Consider the following 17,841-nt stretch of genomic DNA (forward strand, 5'->3'; position numbering starts at 1 on the left):
TATAGCTTTTGCTGTGTGACCTTAGGTAAGTCACTTAACCTCTCTGAGCCTCAGTTTCTTTATTAGTAAAATGGTGATGCTAGTGAAACCCATTTTATAGGGCTAGCATAAGAATAAAGTAAGATTATTTATGTAAAGAGCTGAACACTGTTCCTGGCCTGAAATAAGTGTTACCTATAATAATGGTATCATTGTCTCACTGTTCAATTTTCAGGGCTCTAGGATATGAGAGGGGTGCTTGGGAAATAGCTATTGCTGCTGCCATTTGTCCATGATGGATCTTAACCTGATTAGAAAGGCCTCGATGTGGCTGGCCCCCTGGGATTACAAATCCCAGCACTTTGGAAGGCCAAGGCGGATGGATTACTTGAGGTCAGGAATTCGAGACCAGCCTGGCCAACATGATGAAACCCTATCACTACTAAAAATGCAAAAATTAGCCAGGCGTGGTGGCACCCACCTGTAAATCCCAGCTACTTGGGAGGCTGAGGCAGGAGAATTGCTTGAATCCAGGAGGCGGAGGTTGCACACTGCAGAGATCATACCGTTGCACTCCTGCTTGGGCAACAGAGCGAGACTCCATCTCAAAAAACAAAAAAGAAAGAAAGAAAAGCAAAGAAAGCCCTTGATGTTATGAGCGCTGTATAAGATAATGTGGGTGAAAGTGGACCCAGACCCTACCGACTTAGATCGAAGGCTCACAGCATTCAATTCCAAATTGGTTCAATCATACGCTCTCTTACCCTCTCTTACCCATCCCAAAGTACCCTTCAAGCCTTCAAGGGAGAAAAAAGTCAAAGCAAAAATAGGCACAACCTCACTAAGAGTCAGATAAATGCAAACTAAAACCAAAGAGAAATGCCATTTTACACCCAACCATCTGATAATGCCAAGAGCTGGCAAGGATGTGAAGTGAGGGAATTCTCATACGCTGCTGGGAATGTAAATTGGCACAACCTTTTTGTGAAACAGTTTGGCAATATCTAGTAAAACTGAAGATGCATATACCTTATTACTCAGAAATTCCACTCTTAAGTTTGCACCTACAAAAACTCCCACATATACCCAAGGACTCATGTATGAGAATGTTCATACCAGCACTGTTTGTAATAGCAAAAAACTGGAAAAAACTTAAATGTTCGGCAACAAGAGAATGGATACATAAATAATAATCTATTCCCAAAATTTATTATTTTTTTTGAGACAGGGTCTCGCTCTGTTGCCCAGACTGGAGTGCAGTGGCATGATTATGGCTCACTGCAGTCTCAACCTCCCGGGCTCAAGCAATCCTCCTACCTCAGCCTCCTGAGTAGCTGAGACCACAGGCACACCCCACCACGCCCAGCTAATTTTATTTTATTTTTGTAGAGATGGGGGTTTCACTATGTTGCCCAGGCTGGTCTTGAACTCCTGGGCTCAAGTGATCCACCCACCTTGGCCTCCCAAAGTGCTGGGATTATACCTCCCCAGCTGGAATATTTTAAAGCAGTGAAAATGAATGGTCTACACATAGCCACATGAATGAATCTTATTAATATATTAAGTGAAAAAAGCAAAATGTACAAAGGAATACATACATTTTAATACCATTTATATAAAGCTCAAAATATATGAAATACCACCATCTATTGTTTAGGGATATATACATAAGTAGTGTAAGTATATAGAAATATAAGGAAATGAAAAATATCAAATCTTCATTTTCATTTGAAGTGGTTACTTCAGGGGCTGTGGCAGGGAGAGAGAGATGCAACTGAGGAAGAGTCCATAGGGGGCTTCAACTATATTAGTAATATTGTATTTCTTATGCTGGGTGGTGGGGATAGGTATGTTTGAAATGTAATCCTTTAAGCGTGAAATAACTCTTCAGAAATGAAATATTTCAGGCTGTGCACAATGACTCACGCTTGTAATCCCAGCACTTTGGGAGGCTGAAGTGGGCAGATCACCTGAGGCCAGGAGTTTGAGACCAACCAGGCCAACATTGTGAAACCCCATCTCTACTAAAAATACAAAAATTAGCCAGGTGTGGTGGCAGGTGCCTGCAATGCCAGCAACTCGGGAGGCTGAGGCAGGAGAATCACTTGAATCCGGGAGGCGGAGGCTGCAATGCGCCGAAATCACGCCACTGTACTACAGCCTGGGAGACAGAGCAACACTCCATCTCAAAAAAAAAAAAAAAAAAAAAAAAAAAAGAAAGAAAAGAAAAACAAAAAAGAAATGTTTCATAATTTTTAATAAAAGTCAAGACAATATAAATTGGTAGTGATTTAAGTCATTCTACTTTTCCTGAGGCCCAGTGCAGGAAAACAAATTTCCTATCCCTCTTCCAACTAGACTATTTTGATAAGCTGCAAAAAGAAAAGACTTTGATGCTATTTCTTAGCCAGTTTGCAAGAGCTGAGAGGTGAGCATGGAAGCTCTTGCATATATTCAGTTCAGAGAATGGGTGCCTAGTTTACATCCAGCCTTTGTCCCAGATTTCACTATGATGTCAACTTTCCAGGGAGAAGTATATAAAATAAAAAGTTAAAATCCCCCTCAGTCCTTTACCCAATCCCATTCGCCAGAGGTAATCTCTATTGACAGTACCCCTTCGGACATTTTCCCTATGTATATACAAATACACAAATACACACAGAAAGTTAATTTTGGCCAGGTGCAGTGGCTCCTGCCTATACCAGAGGATCGCTCGAGTGCAGAAGTTCAAGACCAGCCTGGGCAACATAGCGAGACCTTGTCTCTAGTAAAAATCAAAAAAATTAGCTGGGTGTGGTGGCACAGTGGTACGTACCTGTAGTCTCAGCTACTCAGGTGGTTGAGGTGGGAGAATCACTTGAGCCTGGGAGGTCAAGGCTGCAATGAGCTGTGATTGCTTCACTGCACTACAGCCTGGGTGACAGAGCAAGACCGTGTCTCAAAAAAATAATAATTACATATATGTATATATATATATATGAGGATGAAATTATATATGTATTATTTGAACAGAAGTGAAATCTTTTCTTTCTTTTTTTCAGACAGAATCTTGCTGCATCACCCAGGCTGGAGTGCCGTGGTACAATCTCGGCTCTCTGCAACCTCCACCTCCCAGGTTCAAGCGATTCTCATGCCTCAGTCTCCCAAGTAGCTGGGATTACAGGCATGCACCACCATGCCCAGCTAATTTTTGTATTTTTAGTAGAGACATTCGCCTTGTTGGCCAGGCTGGTCTCAAACTCCTGGCCTCAAGTGATCTACCCACCTCAGCCTCCCAAAGTACTGGGATTACAGGCATGAGCCACTACGCCCAGTCAGAAGTGAAGTTTTTTAATTAAAACTTTTATTTTATTATTATTATATTTATTTATTTATTTTTTGAGACAGAGTCTCACTCTGTTACCCAGGCTGGAGTGCAATGGCGTGAACTCGGCTCATGGCGACCTCCATCTCCCGAGCTCAAGTGATTCTCCTGCCTCAGTCTCCCAAGTACCTGGGATTACAGGCTCACGCCATCACACCCAGCTAATTTTTTTTGTATTTTTCGTGGAGATGGCGTTTCACCATGTTGGCCAGGCTGATCTCGAGCTCCTGACCCTGTGATCTGCCTGCCTCAGCCTCCCAAACTGCTGGGATTACAGGCGTGAGCCACCGTGCCTGACAAAGAAACAGGTTGTTTAGTGGTTCTGTGTGTGGTTGACACATAAATGGTCCTAAACTGTTCAAAATATTCTGCAACTTATTCTTGGACATCTATGTACATCATAACTATCTCATTCAGTCATTCACTTTGCTGATATTTATTATGTGATGTGCACTCTTCCAGGGAGACTATTGCACGAGATAAACGTCCTCCTTCCTCATAGAGATTACATTCTGGTGAAACATTCAAACAATAAGCATGTAAATAAATAATATAATTTCATGTAGTACTAAGTAATATGATGAAAATAAAGTGGGGATTGGGCAGGGGAGGGTGTACTTTCTTTTAACTATTACATAGTATTCACAGTATGGATTAACATAGCTTGGGGGAGTGACTTTAAAACTTTTCTACTTGCTTCCTAGAGTAAGGAACACATTTTACACTGCTATCCAGAACTCATCATAGAAACATACGCACAAAACCAAAGCACACATGTACAACTGAACAAATATTTCATGATATAACACTTTCTCTTACTAAGGGTGATGCACTGAACTTTTGTATTCTGTTCTATTTCATTTTTTAAAAATGGTAACCATGACCTGCTAAATTGTTTTCATTGTCCACTAATAAATTATGACCTCAGTTTCAAAAAATATTGCTTTAGGTAACCAATCATCTTCTGAGATTTATACAGATTGCTCATAATTCTCTCCTATTTAAAAAAAAAATTGTTGCAGTGAACTGCTTTACACTCATTTTATGACTACTTCTGAGACCAAGATCCTTGATTACGTAATTGCTATTTACTTAAAATTCTGGTAAAATGTAGCCATTATACTGGAAAACTAAATTTTAATCTTGGATCTGTCACCACCATGATATATAAACTTTGGGCAAGTCCCTGCACCTCTCTGGACCTCCATGTCCCTACCAGCAACCTGCTGATCCTACACCCAGGAGTGTGTTCTAAGTTAACAGTAGATGCCCCACCCCCTGCATCAGCGCGGGCAGGACTTCTCACCAAGCCCTTCTCCCCCTTTTCCACTCCCTGTTCCTGGTTCCTAGGAAGCAGCCCATGGAGGAGGGGAAAGGCAGGTCTGGGCAGGAGGGCGCAATGAAGGGCGGGGCAGAGGGAGGGTAGGAGGGAGGCCAGCCCCCTAGTAGGAAATGAGACACAGCACGAATAACACTTTATAAGCCCGACACCCTCTTCCTCCTCCCATCTCCTGGCCTTCTTCCATCCTCCTCTGCCCAGACTCCGCCCCTCCCAGACGGTACTCACTTCTCTTTTCCCTAGACTGCCGCCAGTGGAGCCCCCAGCCTGCCGAAGCCAGGAACCCAGGTCCAGAGCCTCAACTTCAGGATGTTGACAACATTACTGCCGATACTGCTGCTGTCTGACTGGGCCTTTTGTAGCCAAAACGCCTCAGATGGTGAGTCGGGGGCACATCTCCTGCCTCAGGATGGTTCTGGAGAATCTCATTCTATCTGGGTAAGTGGCAAGACCACAGGATAGCTTATCTCACAGCATCTGTGTCTGCAGCTGGCTAGATCGCTCTACAGGGCAGGCAGAGTCTTGGGGACTGGTTTGTGTCTCAAAGCCAAGGTGAGTTAGTACATTTAAGCCCCTGAAAAGGGGAGATGAAAGAGGCTAGGGGAAACAGGATGACTGGAAACCTGAGAAAGAAACCAGCAGAGAGGGTAGGAGAATCAGCCTCAGGGAGAGGGGAGAAAGGGGAACTGAGGGTGATGGTAGATAGGGGTACATCTAGGGGAGACGGGAAGAGGCTCAGATGAGAAGAGAAATGGAGGGAATGGGAAGACACTGGGAAAACTGATGGAAGAACTGAGGGAAGACTGGGGCAGAGAGAGGTGAGGGGAGGCTAGGGAAAATGGAAGAAGACTGGGTGCAGCTGGTGGAACTGAGAGAAAGAGATGCTGTGCCTAATAGAACTTATGGGCGATCAGGCTGCCTGAAGTGGCCCTGTTTAAGCAGAAAAGGGAGTTATTACCCTCCCTTATAATTGCACAGGGGCCTCCTTTCCCCTCTCTCACAGTCCCCATAGCTTCAGTCTCCCCCTCAGAGAGGCAGCAAATAATAACCAGTATTCAATGGGTGCTCACTATGGTTAATACATGGATTGACCCATTTAACTTGCACAAACCCCGAAAGGTGGGTAATATTATTACTATCTTCATTTTATAGAGGAGGAAACTGGGTCACAGAGTAGTTAAGGACCATGTCTAGGGTTATCCATAAATATACTTATTCACATCTGCAGATACAAAGCACAACTTCTCAAATGCAAACACAGACAGGACCCACTCACACACACTGATTTACAACCCTGGACTCATCCAAATGTGCTCTGGGCATCAACTCTGTGCCAAACTCTTTTCTGCGTGTAGGAAGCAGAGATCACCAGGCATGGTTCCATAGCCTAGAGGAGTCCATTGTAGCCTGTGTGTGTTTGAAGACAGTCAGGTAGAATCTAGTGAGATATTCACTAATATATGGTGGTCTGGGATCACTGAAACAGACCCACTGTGTCTTGTGGGGCATCAGAAAAAAATTTCCAAGGAGAGGGCAACTGAGCTGGGTCTTTTTTTTTTTTTTTTTGAGATGGAGTCTCAGGCTGTCACCCAGGCTGGAATAGAGTGGCACAATCTCAGCTAACTGCAACCTCCACCTCCCAGGTTCAAGCGATTCTCCTGCCTCAGCCTCCTGAGTAGCTGGGACTACAGGCATATACCACCACGTCTGGCTAATATTTGTACTTTTAGTACAGATGGGGTTTCTCCATGTTGGCCAGGCTGGTCTTGAATCCCTGACCTCAAATGATCCACCCGCCTCGGCCTCCCAAAGTGCTGAGATTACAGGCATGAGCCACTGTGCCCAGTCTCTAAGCTGGGTCTTAAATCATGAATAAACTCTGCTAGGCAGAAAAAGGGAGGCAGAGCAATCCTGACATGCTATTCATGTGTCAGCCAAAGGCAGCATGAGGAACCCCAACTAGTTTGATATATAAGCGGTGGGAAGCGGCCAGAAAAGGCAGCAGGGGCCAGGTATCTAGCAGCCTTAAATGCCAGGCTAAAGACTCTGGACTTGATCCTGTGGGGAGGCAGTGTAGCAGAATGGCTAAGAATACTGGACTTGACTGCCTACATGCAAACCTTGGCTCTGCCGCACTATCTCTGCCTCAGTTTCCCATGTAGACTGGGGTTAATAATAGTAGCTACGAGCCCAGATCGCGCCACTGCACTCCAGCCTGGGCGACAGAGCAAGACTCCGTCTCAAAAAAAAAAAAAAAAAAAAAAAAATTAATAGTAGCTACTGCATTAAGCCATTTGGGAAAGGCACAAAGATAATAATGTATGTAAAGCCCATTGCCCAGGTTATAATAAGCACTTAATGGACATTGGCTATGATTATTTTTGATTAATGAAGGGGAGGGGGTTATGGCACTGGAAGATTTTAAGTAGGAAAAGGACATGATCTCATCCCTGGGTCAGGTGGAGGTCGGAATAGAGAATGGGGAGATGTAGAAAGGTACTACCCCCGTCCAGATGAGACGGGTGAATCCTGAATCAGGGCAGTGGAAGAGGAGACAGAGAACAGGCGATGGAACTGGGATTTTATTGAGGTCAGGATTTGTTAACCATTTGTTCCGTTGGTTAACAGGAAACGGGGGGAGGGAGAGCCGAGGGTGAAAAAGGAGGCAGAAAGGAGTGTCTCTTCCACTGCAGGCCTCAGTTTCCTCATCTGTAAAACGGAGATAATAATCCCTGTCCTGCCCTCCTGGCAGAGTTACTGTGAGCGTCAAATGGGAGAAGCGGTGGGAGGGCACATTATAGTTTATGAAGGGTCGAGAAGGTGGGCGGCCAGCCTCAAGGTAGGGGGTTATTATCTTCCGCTGCCCGCCGCCCCCTCCCACGCCGGCCCAGGCTGACGCTGACTCTGCCCGCAGGCCTCCAAAGCCTTCATATGCTCCAGATCTCCTACTTCCGTGACCCCTATCACGTGTGGTACCAGGGCAACGCGTCGCTGGGGGGACACCTGACACACGTGCTGGAAGGCCCAGGCACCAACGCCACGATCCTCCAGCTGCAGCCCTTGCAGGAGCCCGAGAGCTGGGCGCGCATGCAGAGTGGCCTGCAGGCCTACCTGCTCGAGTTCCACGGCCTCGTGCGCCTGGTGCACCAGGAGCGGACCTTGGCCTGTGAGTGGGCGCGCAGCGGGGGCGGGGTCTGGGCAGGGCTGGTGGGGGCGGGGCCTGACTGGTGGAGGCGGGCTGGGGCTTGCAGGGACTGGGCCGCCACTGGAGCTCGGTGGCGCCTGGGCCTTTGAAAATTGCTGGGTGGGGGCTGGAGAGAGGCAGGTGTCCCCGCTAAGAAAGCCCCGACTCGGGCGGTCGGCCTGCTGGCATAACCTCTTGGGATAGACCCTGTTGGGAGGCCCTCACACCGTGACACCGAAGGTACCCTGAAAACTCCTCACCCCTCACCTCACAGTCCTCCAACTCCTTTTCTTCATAGATCCCCGTCCTTCTCTTCCCACACCCCCAGCACTTCACTCTCCACCCTCCAGCCACCTCTCCTCATACAAGCTGATGACTTCGCTCTTAGCTCCACTCATGACCCCAACTCCTCCCCCAAAGACCCCAGTTTCTTCTCTCAAAGCCCCACTCCCTCCCCGTCACAACCCCAACTCCTTCTTCTCAAAGACCCTAGTTTCTTTTCTCAAAGTACCACTCTGTCCCTCACCCTGATCATAGCCTTTAACTCCTTTCTCTCCTAGTCCCCCACTGCACCCACCTTTTTTTTTTTTTCTTTCTGAGACAGAGTCGCTCTGTCGTCCAGACTGGAGTGCAGTGGCCCGATCTCGGTTCACTGCAACCTCCGCCTCCTGGGTTCTAGCGATTCTTCTGCCTCAGCCTCCCAAGTAGCTGATATTACAGGTACTCGCCACCAGGCCCGGCTATTTTTTTGTATTTTTAGTAGAGAGGGGTTTTCGCCATGTTGGCCAGGCTCGTCTGGAACTCCTGACCTCAGGCGATCCACCGCCCTGGCTTCCCAAAGTGCTGGGATTACAGGTGTGAGTCCCTGCCCCCCGCCGCCCAACCCCCATTTTTTTTTTTTCTATCACCAGTTGAACAAGGCCTGACAATTCCCTTTTTTCATCATAGTCCCTGGCCCCTTCTTTCTCAGCCTGTAACAGTCTAACCACAAACCCCTCCTCACAGCCCCAGGCCTTTCTCCCCACAGTTCCCTGACCTATAGACTCCCCTCTCCTCACAGCACTGACTCTCACCTTCCTATGTTCTTTTCCCCTTGCTGGGCCTCCTCCCACACCTGGCACCCTCTCTGCAGTCCCCTGACCGTGACTCTCTATCCACAGTTCCTCTGACCATCCGCTGCTTCCTGGGCTGTGAGCTGCCTCCCGAGGGCTCTAGAGCCCATGTCTTCTTCGAAGTGGCCGTGAATGGGAGCTCCTTTGTGAGTTTCCGGCCGGAGACAGCCTTGTGGCAGGCAGACACCCAGGTCCCCTCCAAAGTGGTCACCTTCATCTTGCAGCAGCTCAATGCCTACAACCGCACTCGGTATGAACTGCGGGAATTCCTGGAGGACACCTGTGTGCAGTATGTGCAGAAACATATTTCCATGGAAAACATGAAAGGTATGATGGGACTGGGGCCCAGGCCTGCAAGCTGGGGAGAGGGCGGGTTCCAGACAAATGGATGGACCTGAAGAATGGATGCCTAGAGCAACAAGAGGCCCACAGCTGGGGGTTTGGGACAGAACACACTCAACTTAAGTCAGTTGGTAAACGGGTCCCTTTCTCCTGGGGCAGAAATGCTTTGGGGTTTGACTCAAATCATGGACTCCTTGGGAGTCTATTCTTCGGGCTAACTCTCTGCATGTTCTGCAGGGAGCCAAACAAGCCGCTCCTACACTTCGCTGGTCCTGGGCATCCTGGTGGGCAGTTTCATCATTGCTGGTGTGGCTGTAGGCATCTTCCTGTGCACAGGTGGACGGCGATGTTGATTACTCTCCAGCCACCTCAGAAGGGGCTGGACTGATGGAGGCTGGCAAGGGAAAGTTTCAGCTCACTGTGAAGCCAGACTCCCCAGCTGAAACACCAGAAGGTTTAGAGTGACAGCTCCTTTCTTCTCCCACATCTGCCCACTGAAGATTTGAGGGAGGGGAGAAGGAGAGGAGAGGTGGACAAAGTACTTGGTTTGCTAAGAAACTAAGAACCTGTATGCTTTGGTGAATTAGTCTGATAAGTGAATGTTTATCTATCTTTGTGGAAAACAGATAATGGAGTTGGGGCAGGGGGCCTATGATCCATCCTCCAAAGATAGACAGAATCACCTGAGGCATTCAAAAGCTGTAACCAAATAAACAAATCATCCACAATCAAAATACAACATTCAATGCTTCCAGGTGTGTCAGACTTGGAATGGGACACTGGTATAATAGGGTAGAAAGAAATAACACGAAAAAGTGGTAGAAATGTAAAATCCAAGTCATATGACAGTGATCAATTATTAATCAATTAATAATATTAATAAATATATTATATTTAAAGCATTGTTATCTCCTCTACTTTGCAAAATTTTTGGAAAAGTAACCTATACCCATTTCTTCTGCTTCCTTATTTCTCACTCATTTTTTTTTTTTTTTTTGAGACAGAGTCTTGCTCTGTTGCCCAGGCTGGAGTGCAACAGTGTGATCTCAGCTCACTGAAACCTCTGCCTCCCAGATTCAAGTAATTCTCCTGCCTCAGCCTTCCAAGCAGCTGGGATTACAGATGCATGCCACCACACCCAGCTAATTTTTGTATTTTTAGTAGAGATGGGGTTTCACCATGTTGGCCAGGCTGGTCTTGAACTCCTGACCTCGTGATCCGCCCACTTCGGCCTCCCACCATGCTAGGATTAGACGTGAGCCACTGTGCCTGGCCTTCACACTCATTCTTAGACCCACTGCAATCTGACTTCTCTATAAACTGCTCTAAGATCACTAGTAACCTCTAATTGTCAAACCATCACCCTATATGGTATCTGCAAATTTGCAGACTAGAACTCTCTTTTTACCTTAACTTCTGAGATACCATACTTCAATTTTTAAAAACTGTTCTGTCTACTTTTTTTCAATCCCATTGACTATGTCATCTTACTTGATTCACCCTGGAAATGTTGGCTTCCTTAGAATTCCATTTTTTTCCTTTTCTTCCTGTTTGAACTATACCCTTTCTAGGTGACCTACTGACCTTCATGGCTTCAAATACTATCTACCCGTGGTTTCTATGGAGAAGCAATATAATTTTATCTTTAAGAGCATGTGTTTTGTTGGCCAGGCGCGGTGGCTCACGCCTATAATCCCAACACTTTGGGAGGCCGAGACGAGAGGATCACTTGATGTCAGGAGTTCAAGACAAGCCTGACCAACACAGTGAAATCCTATCTCTACTAAAAACACAAAAATTAGCTGAATGTGGTGGCACACACCCCGTAATCCCAGCTACTTGGGAGGCTGAGGCAGGAGAATCACTTGAACCCGAGAGGCAGAGGTTGCAGCAAGCCCAGATAACACCACTGCACTGCAACCTGGGCAACAGAGTGAGATTCTTTTTTTCTTTTCTGAAAAAAAAAAAAAGAGTATGTGTTTTGTCATCAGACTTAAGTTTTACTTCTTTGAGCCAGAAATTTAACCTCTTCTAGTCTCAGTTTTTTTGTTCCCAAATGGTATTAATAAAATATACCAAAGGATACAAGAAAAACAATACCTAATTCATACAGGCGTGAAGAGTATTAAATAAAAGTATATATGTAAAATAATATGCCAAGCGCAAGCCGGACATGGTGGCTCACACCTGCAATCCCAGCACTTTGGGAGGCCGAGGTGGGCGGATCACGAAGTCAGGAGATCAAGACCATCCTGACTAACACGGTGAAACCCTGTCTCTACTAAACAAAATACAAAAAATTAGCCTGGCATGGTGGCGGGCAGCTGTAGTCCCAGCTCCTCAGAAGGCTGAGGCGGGAGAATGGCGAGAACGCGGGAGGCGGAGCTTGCAGTGAACCGAGATCGCGCCACTGCACTCCAGCCTGGGCAACAGAGCAAGGCTCTGTCTCAAAAAAAAAAAAAAAGCCAAACACAGTGACTAGCTCACACCTGTAATCCCAACACTTTGGGAGGCAGAGGCAGGAGGACTGCTTGAGCTCAGGAGTTTGAGACCAGCCTAGGCAACATAATGAGAGCCTGTCTCTATAAAAAAGTAGAAGAAATTAGCTGGGCGTGGTGGTGTGGGCCTGTAGTTGCAGTTACTCAAGAGGCTGAGGTAAGAGGATTGCTTGAGCCCAGGAGGTTGAGGCTGCATTGAGCCATGATCGTGCCACCATACTCCAGCCTGGCAACAGACCCAGAAAAAAAAAAAAAAAAAAAAAAAGATAGTATATGTATAGTCAGTAAATACAGCAGTGGCTTCTGATCTCCAGACCTCTCATTTGCATTGATTCTTTAAAGTCATCTCTACCTTAATGCTCTGTAGACATTTCAGAATCAACATGTTCAAAATCAAATTTATTATCTTTCTCCCCAAATCTGCTCTCTCTACTTCTGATGTTTATTGTTCATTAATGGATAACAGAATAACCGTCAAATCATGTAAGTGGAGAGACCTCACTGTTAACCTTTATTTACTCCCTCTTATTTATCCCCACCTACCAAATACAGTATCTATAAAACACATTCACTCCTTTCTACCCCATTACCTTTGTTTAAGATATCATAATTCCTCTCTTTCTTTGTGGTAAACATGAAGGTGTACCATTCAGTTCTACCTCCAAAGAAAGACTTCCTGTTGGCCAGGCATGGTGGTTCATACCTGTAATCCCAGCACTTTGGGAGGCCGAGGTGGGGGGATCACCTGAGGTCAGGAGTTGGAGACCAGCCTGGCCAACATGGCAAAACCCTGTCTCTACTAAAAATACAAAAATTAGCTGGGCGTGATAGTGCACGCCTGTAATCCCAGCAACTAGCAGCGGCTGAGGCAGGAGAATCGCTTGAACCCAAGAGGAGGAGGTTGCAATGAGCTGAGATCTTGCCACTGCATTCCAGCCTGGGCAACAAGAGTGAAACACCATCTCAAATAAATAAATAAATAAGAAAAAAAAGACTTGCTGTTCAGCTCTAGGGGGAATAGCTAGCAGACAACTTCCGCCTACTTCAGTTCTTTCAATGTCTGCTTCAGCTGTAGAGGACAGTCCTACACAAGATCATGTCCATCCCAGAGCTGCCCTCACTTGGTACCTGAGCAAGGCAGGGGTATAAAGGTTTGACCATTTTGGCCAACTGCAGGACAGCTCTGAGAATAGGTTGGCTTGACAAGGGCTGGCCAGGGCTGGAAATATTCACTCCAGAGCTCCCTACCAGGGAGGCTGGGTCTTTGTCAGATCTGCATTGCAGTTTGACTTCTCTCTTAGCTCAGCCCTGCTTCTTCCTCCTGGTAAGCATCTTGCACCTCAAACTCTGTCTCAGCCTCTGCTTCCAGATAACCCAACTTGTGTGTGTGTCTCTCTCTCTCTTTCAAAATTGAGAAATGTTCTCAATCTTTTGTCTGGACCCTGGCAGTAGCCTCCTCCTAAGAAATTGTCTAATTTCTCCATGTTTTAATTCATCTTCTACATTGCAATAAAAAACACAGATCTAATTGTGTCATTATTCTGTTTTTGTTGTTGTTTTGTTTTGTTTGTTTTGAGACAAAACAAACCTCTGTCGCCCAGTCACCCAAAACAAGCCTCTGTCGCCCAGGCTGGAGTGCAGTAGTGTGATCTCAGCTCACTGCAACCTCTGCCTCCCAGGTTCAAGCAATTCTCCTGACTCAGCCTCCTGAGTAGCTGGGATTACAGGCATGTGCCACCATGCCCAGCTAATTTTTTGTAATTTTAGTAGTCGGGGTTTCACCATGTTGGTCAGGCTGGTCTTAAGCTCCTGACCTCAAGTGATCCACCCGCCTTGGCCTCACAAAGTGCTGGGATTACAGGCATGAGCCACCATGCCTGGACTGTTTTTTACATTTTTCATACTTATTGAGTTAAATTCAGAATCCTCAAAATGACATTCAAGACCATGCACAATGTGGCCCCAACCTAATTTTCTAATTTTATTTTATTATTATTATTTTTTTTAGATGGAGTCTCACTCTGTCGCCCAGGCTGGAGTGCAGTGATGCGATCTCTACTCACTGCAACCTCTGCCTCCTGGGTTCAAGCTATTCTCCTACCTCAGCCTCCTGAGTAGCTGGGATTAAAGGCATGTGCCACCATGCCCCACTGGGTCAGAAAGTTACATTAAACTAACATTTATTTCTCTTTGACTTCCTCTCATTCATTAATCTGTTCCACTTTATAATGGGATTTCTAACATTCCGGAGACAGAGTGTTTTGTTTTCTCTGGAGAAGGTACAGCTGATAGATAGTGAATATCCATTTCTTACTAGACTTTGGTTTTTAGAGCAGTTTTAGGTTTATGGGAAATGGAGCAGGTGTAAGTATCTAGAACTAGAAATACCATTTGACCCAGCCATCCTATTACTGGGCAGGAAGTCACCCCCCTCTCCCACTGCCAGCTTCCCCCGTTGTTAACATCTTGCATTCGTGTGGTGCATTTGTTAGGACTGACGGACAACGGAAAAATAACACGTCAGTACCGATGCATTGTTAGGACACAGCCCAGCCTCCAGGAGGGCTCCCTCTTGGTGTTGTGGATTCGTGGGTTTGGACTAGTGCATGGTGACATGGAGCCACCACTGCAGATGTCACAGTGCTGCGTCCCTGCCTGAAAGTCCCCCGTGCCCTCCTGTTCATCCCTCCCTCCTCCCACAGTCCTTTCACTGTCTCTGTGGTTTTGCCCTTTTCGGAATGTCGTGGAGTTGGAATCCTACGGTATGCAGCCTTTTCAGATGGACTTCTTTCACTTAGCACATGTCCTTAATGCTCCTCCATGTCTGGGGGCCTGATAGCTCATTGGATATCCATTTTTGAAGCTAAGAGAAATGGAACTTATGCATTTACCCCACTAACTTTTCTCAAGCACCTCCTGGGTGCCAAAGTCACCAGGTTGGAAGGTGCCAGAGACCCTGGTGAGGAAGGCAGGCCCAGCGCCCGCCAGCCTCAAGCCTACAGACTGGCAGGAGGTGGCCAGCAGTTTCAGGCCCTGCCTGTGCTTGGAGCCAGGGTGAAGGGTGAAGCCAGCCAGGGCAGCCTGAGCAGCTGTCAGTGGAGACACTCAGCCATGTCCCTGTGACCACAGGAGGGACAGGAGCAGATAAGCCTTCCAGAAATGCCAGATCTACTTGCTCTGTGAGGCAGAGATTGGTGCTGGGAGCAGGGCCTGGCTGGGGAGACCACTGTATTCCCACAGCACCCTTCCTGGCTGCCACCTTCCTAGATGGTTCTGAGCATGGCCCTGCAGCCCTCCATGAGGTCCCTGCTACCCCACAGGGGTCTGCTTGGTCAGGATGATCTCTTTTGAAAGTGCACGCCGTCCCATCACTCACTGGGCAGAGCCCATTGGGTGCACCCGGAGCCTGGGCAGGTCCCTCCCAGGCAGGTGAAGCAAGGGCCTCGGGGCAGCCTTGGCTCCTCCACGTCCTGTTGCTCAGCAGGTTCCTGAGGCAGCTGCGTGTTTGTAGAATCAGAAAAGCACCATTTCCAGCAAGACGCCTCCTGCCAAGCCCAGAACTGCGCAGGTGGGTTGGGGGGGCAGGCCCCGTGCAGACGCTACCACATCACCCGGGAAATGCCCCCCTGCTTTGGAGATGTGCGCGAGTGGCTCATGGGGTAGAAGGTTCTCAGATTGTTGCAGGTGTCCTGGCACCACAGGGATGCGGCTGCTCCTCTGCCCGACTGTCACCCCCACAACGACTGCGCAGCCCGGCGGGGTGCCTCTGTTGGAGGGTGTGTCCCCGGGATGAACAACATCAGACCCCAGGTTGCCCCACCTGCACGGTCCCCCCACCCACCCACTCCCCTTAGGAGATTCTCCCTCATCAAGAACCTGAACCAGGGCCAGGCGCAGTGGCTCACACCTGTAATCCCAGCACTTTGGGAGGCCGAGGCGGGTGGATCACGAGGTTAGGAGATCGAGACCACGGTGAAATCCTGTCTCTACTAAAAATACAAAAAATTAGCCGGGCGTGGTGGCAGGCGCCTGTAGCTACTTGGGAGGCTGAGGCAGGAGAATGGCGTGAACCCAGGAGGCAGAGCTTGCAGTGAGCCGAGATCGTGCCACTGCACTCCAGCCTGGGCGACAGAGCAAGACTCCATCTCAAAAAGAAAAAAAAAAAAGAACCTGAGCCAACGCCACCACCTCCAGAAACCTTGGACTCAGACTCTGAGCTCTCTCTCCCTCCTCCTCAGCCTCCTCTCCCCTCTGCGAGCTCCTGTCGCAGTGACGGTGACTCACTGCTGGGCTGGTTCACTCCAAAGTGGCTCGAGTGCATTACTCAGGTCTTTGCAACAACCCACGTTTCTCTGTGTACAAAATATGCATATGCATTTGCCTCCCAGCAGTGTCTAACTTTCATGGGAGACAGCGGTTTCCCAGCGAGTCCTGGTGAAGTGACGGACATGAACGCTGAGATATTCCAAACCAACACTCAGTCTCCATGCACTGCACTGGGGAAAAGAAGGAGCTTTTGGAGTTCAAGTCCCGGCTCTCCCACCTGCAAGTGTGGAGGTGACTGCGTGCCTTGGAATCAAATCCAGAAATTGTACTAGGGCTCCTGGAGCCCACAGGCACTGCCCCGTCCCTCCCCACCTCCTCCTCGCTCCCTTCGTGCTCCCTCGTCTCCTCCCATCCTCAGATACACTAAGCATGCCTCAGGATGCAGAGCCTTGCACTGTCTGTTCACTCTGTGGGGAATGCTCTTCCCTCAGGCACCAACACAGCCTCCCACCTCTCTTCATTCAGGTCGGCCTATTGGAGAGGGGGCGCCTCCCCCCAGTGGCTCCATAACACTACCCCTCCTGAGCCAGGCACCTCCAGCTGCCAGCTCATCACACATAGTCCCCGACTAGACAGCTTCCTGGGGAGGACCTCAGTGTCCACCGTGTGTCCCCCATGCCTGTGAGATGCTCAGAGGCGATTCTTGAATGGATAAGTGGGAGAAAGGAAGAGGCTGGAGGCTGGAGATGAGTCGCATGCCCCACGTCCCTGTGCTGCCCAAGGCTTTGATGTCTCAGGGCATCTTGTTCCATTTGGGCCATCTCAAAGCAGAAGCTGAACGTGGCCTCCTCCCTGTGCCACGTGTGCTGGGAGCCCCTTCAGCAGGGTGGAGTGACCTGCTGGGGAGAGAGAGAGTGTGCTCAGGCCTAATTCTCCCCCTCTAGGCCCAGCTCCCACCTCTGAAAACGGGGTGCTTTGGGCTGTGTGGGGGCAGCAGGTGTGAGATGACACATGGACAGGAAAGCCGTGGCCCAGGGCAAGGCGGGAAGGGCAGGGGAGGGCGGGAAAGAAGGGCAGTCTCCTGGGACGCTCGGTGCTCGGTTGCTACTGCTGCTGATGTCGTTTAAGAGGGTCTTCGGTTGTTTCAAGGGAATTGTCTATGTTCTAAGCAGAGCAGGTTCCGGGCAGTGGCAGCCGTTTACATGCCCAGGCGTCCACAGTCGTGGTCCATGCCCACCAGGCTGGATCCCTGCTTCTCCCATTGCCCTCATCCTGCTCACAGCTGCCACTCCCACTGGCTCTCTTGCCTCCGGGCCTTCACACGTGCTGTTCCCACATCAGAGTACACTTGCTCTGACTTTCTGTGGCTGCTGCCCTGGTCACAGAGGCCTCGGGATGGATGCTTCCCCCCCACAGGCCCTCTGCTCCCACATCTCCCCGGCTGTCCCTGTCACAGTGACTTTGTTCATGGGCCGGCTGCCTCATGGTCTCCCCACCACACTACATGCCACGCAGGCTGACTGCCCAGCACCCAGGACAGTACATAGGGAGGCAATCGGTATGCGATGGATGGATGGATGGATGGATGGATGGGAGGAAGGAAGGAGGGAAGGAGGGACGGAAGGAAGGAGGGAAGGAAGGAAGGAAGGAAGGAGGGAAGCTGGCAGTCTCTGCTGGTTGAACCTGAGGGTTTGAAACTCACCCTCTCCTCAGCACAGTCCCAGCTACAAGCTCACCTCTGGCTCATTTGATCTTTC

The 17,841-nt window shown here is 48.5% G+C and overlaps 1 protein-coding gene across 1 annotated transcript; it reads left to right on the forward strand.

Moving 5' to 3' along the window:
- Positions 1 to 4,780: 4,780 nt before the first annotated feature.
- On the forward strand, positions 4,781 to 10,222 carry PROCR (protein C receptor). Its single transcript, XM_008021651.3, has 4 exons — positions 4,781 to 5,061; positions 7,597 to 7,848; positions 9,027 to 9,305; positions 9,558 to 10,222. Exons 1-4 carry the CDS (start codon positions 4,992 to 4,994, stop codon positions 9,671 to 9,673), a joined length of 717 nt encoding a protein of 238 aa, XP_008019842.2. The 5' UTR covers positions 4,781 to 4,991; the 3' UTR covers positions 9,674 to 10,222.
- The last annotated feature ends 7,619 nt before the right edge of the window (positions 10,223 to 17,841 follow it).

Source organism: Chlorocebus sabaeus, chromosome 2 (genome assembly GCF_047675955.1).
Source record: "Chlorocebus sabaeus isolate Y175 chromosome 2, mChlSab1.0.hap1, whole genome shotgun sequence".
NCBI classification, from domain to species: domain Eukaryota; kingdom Metazoa; phylum Chordata; class Mammalia; order Primates; family Cercopithecidae; genus Chlorocebus; species Chlorocebus sabaeus.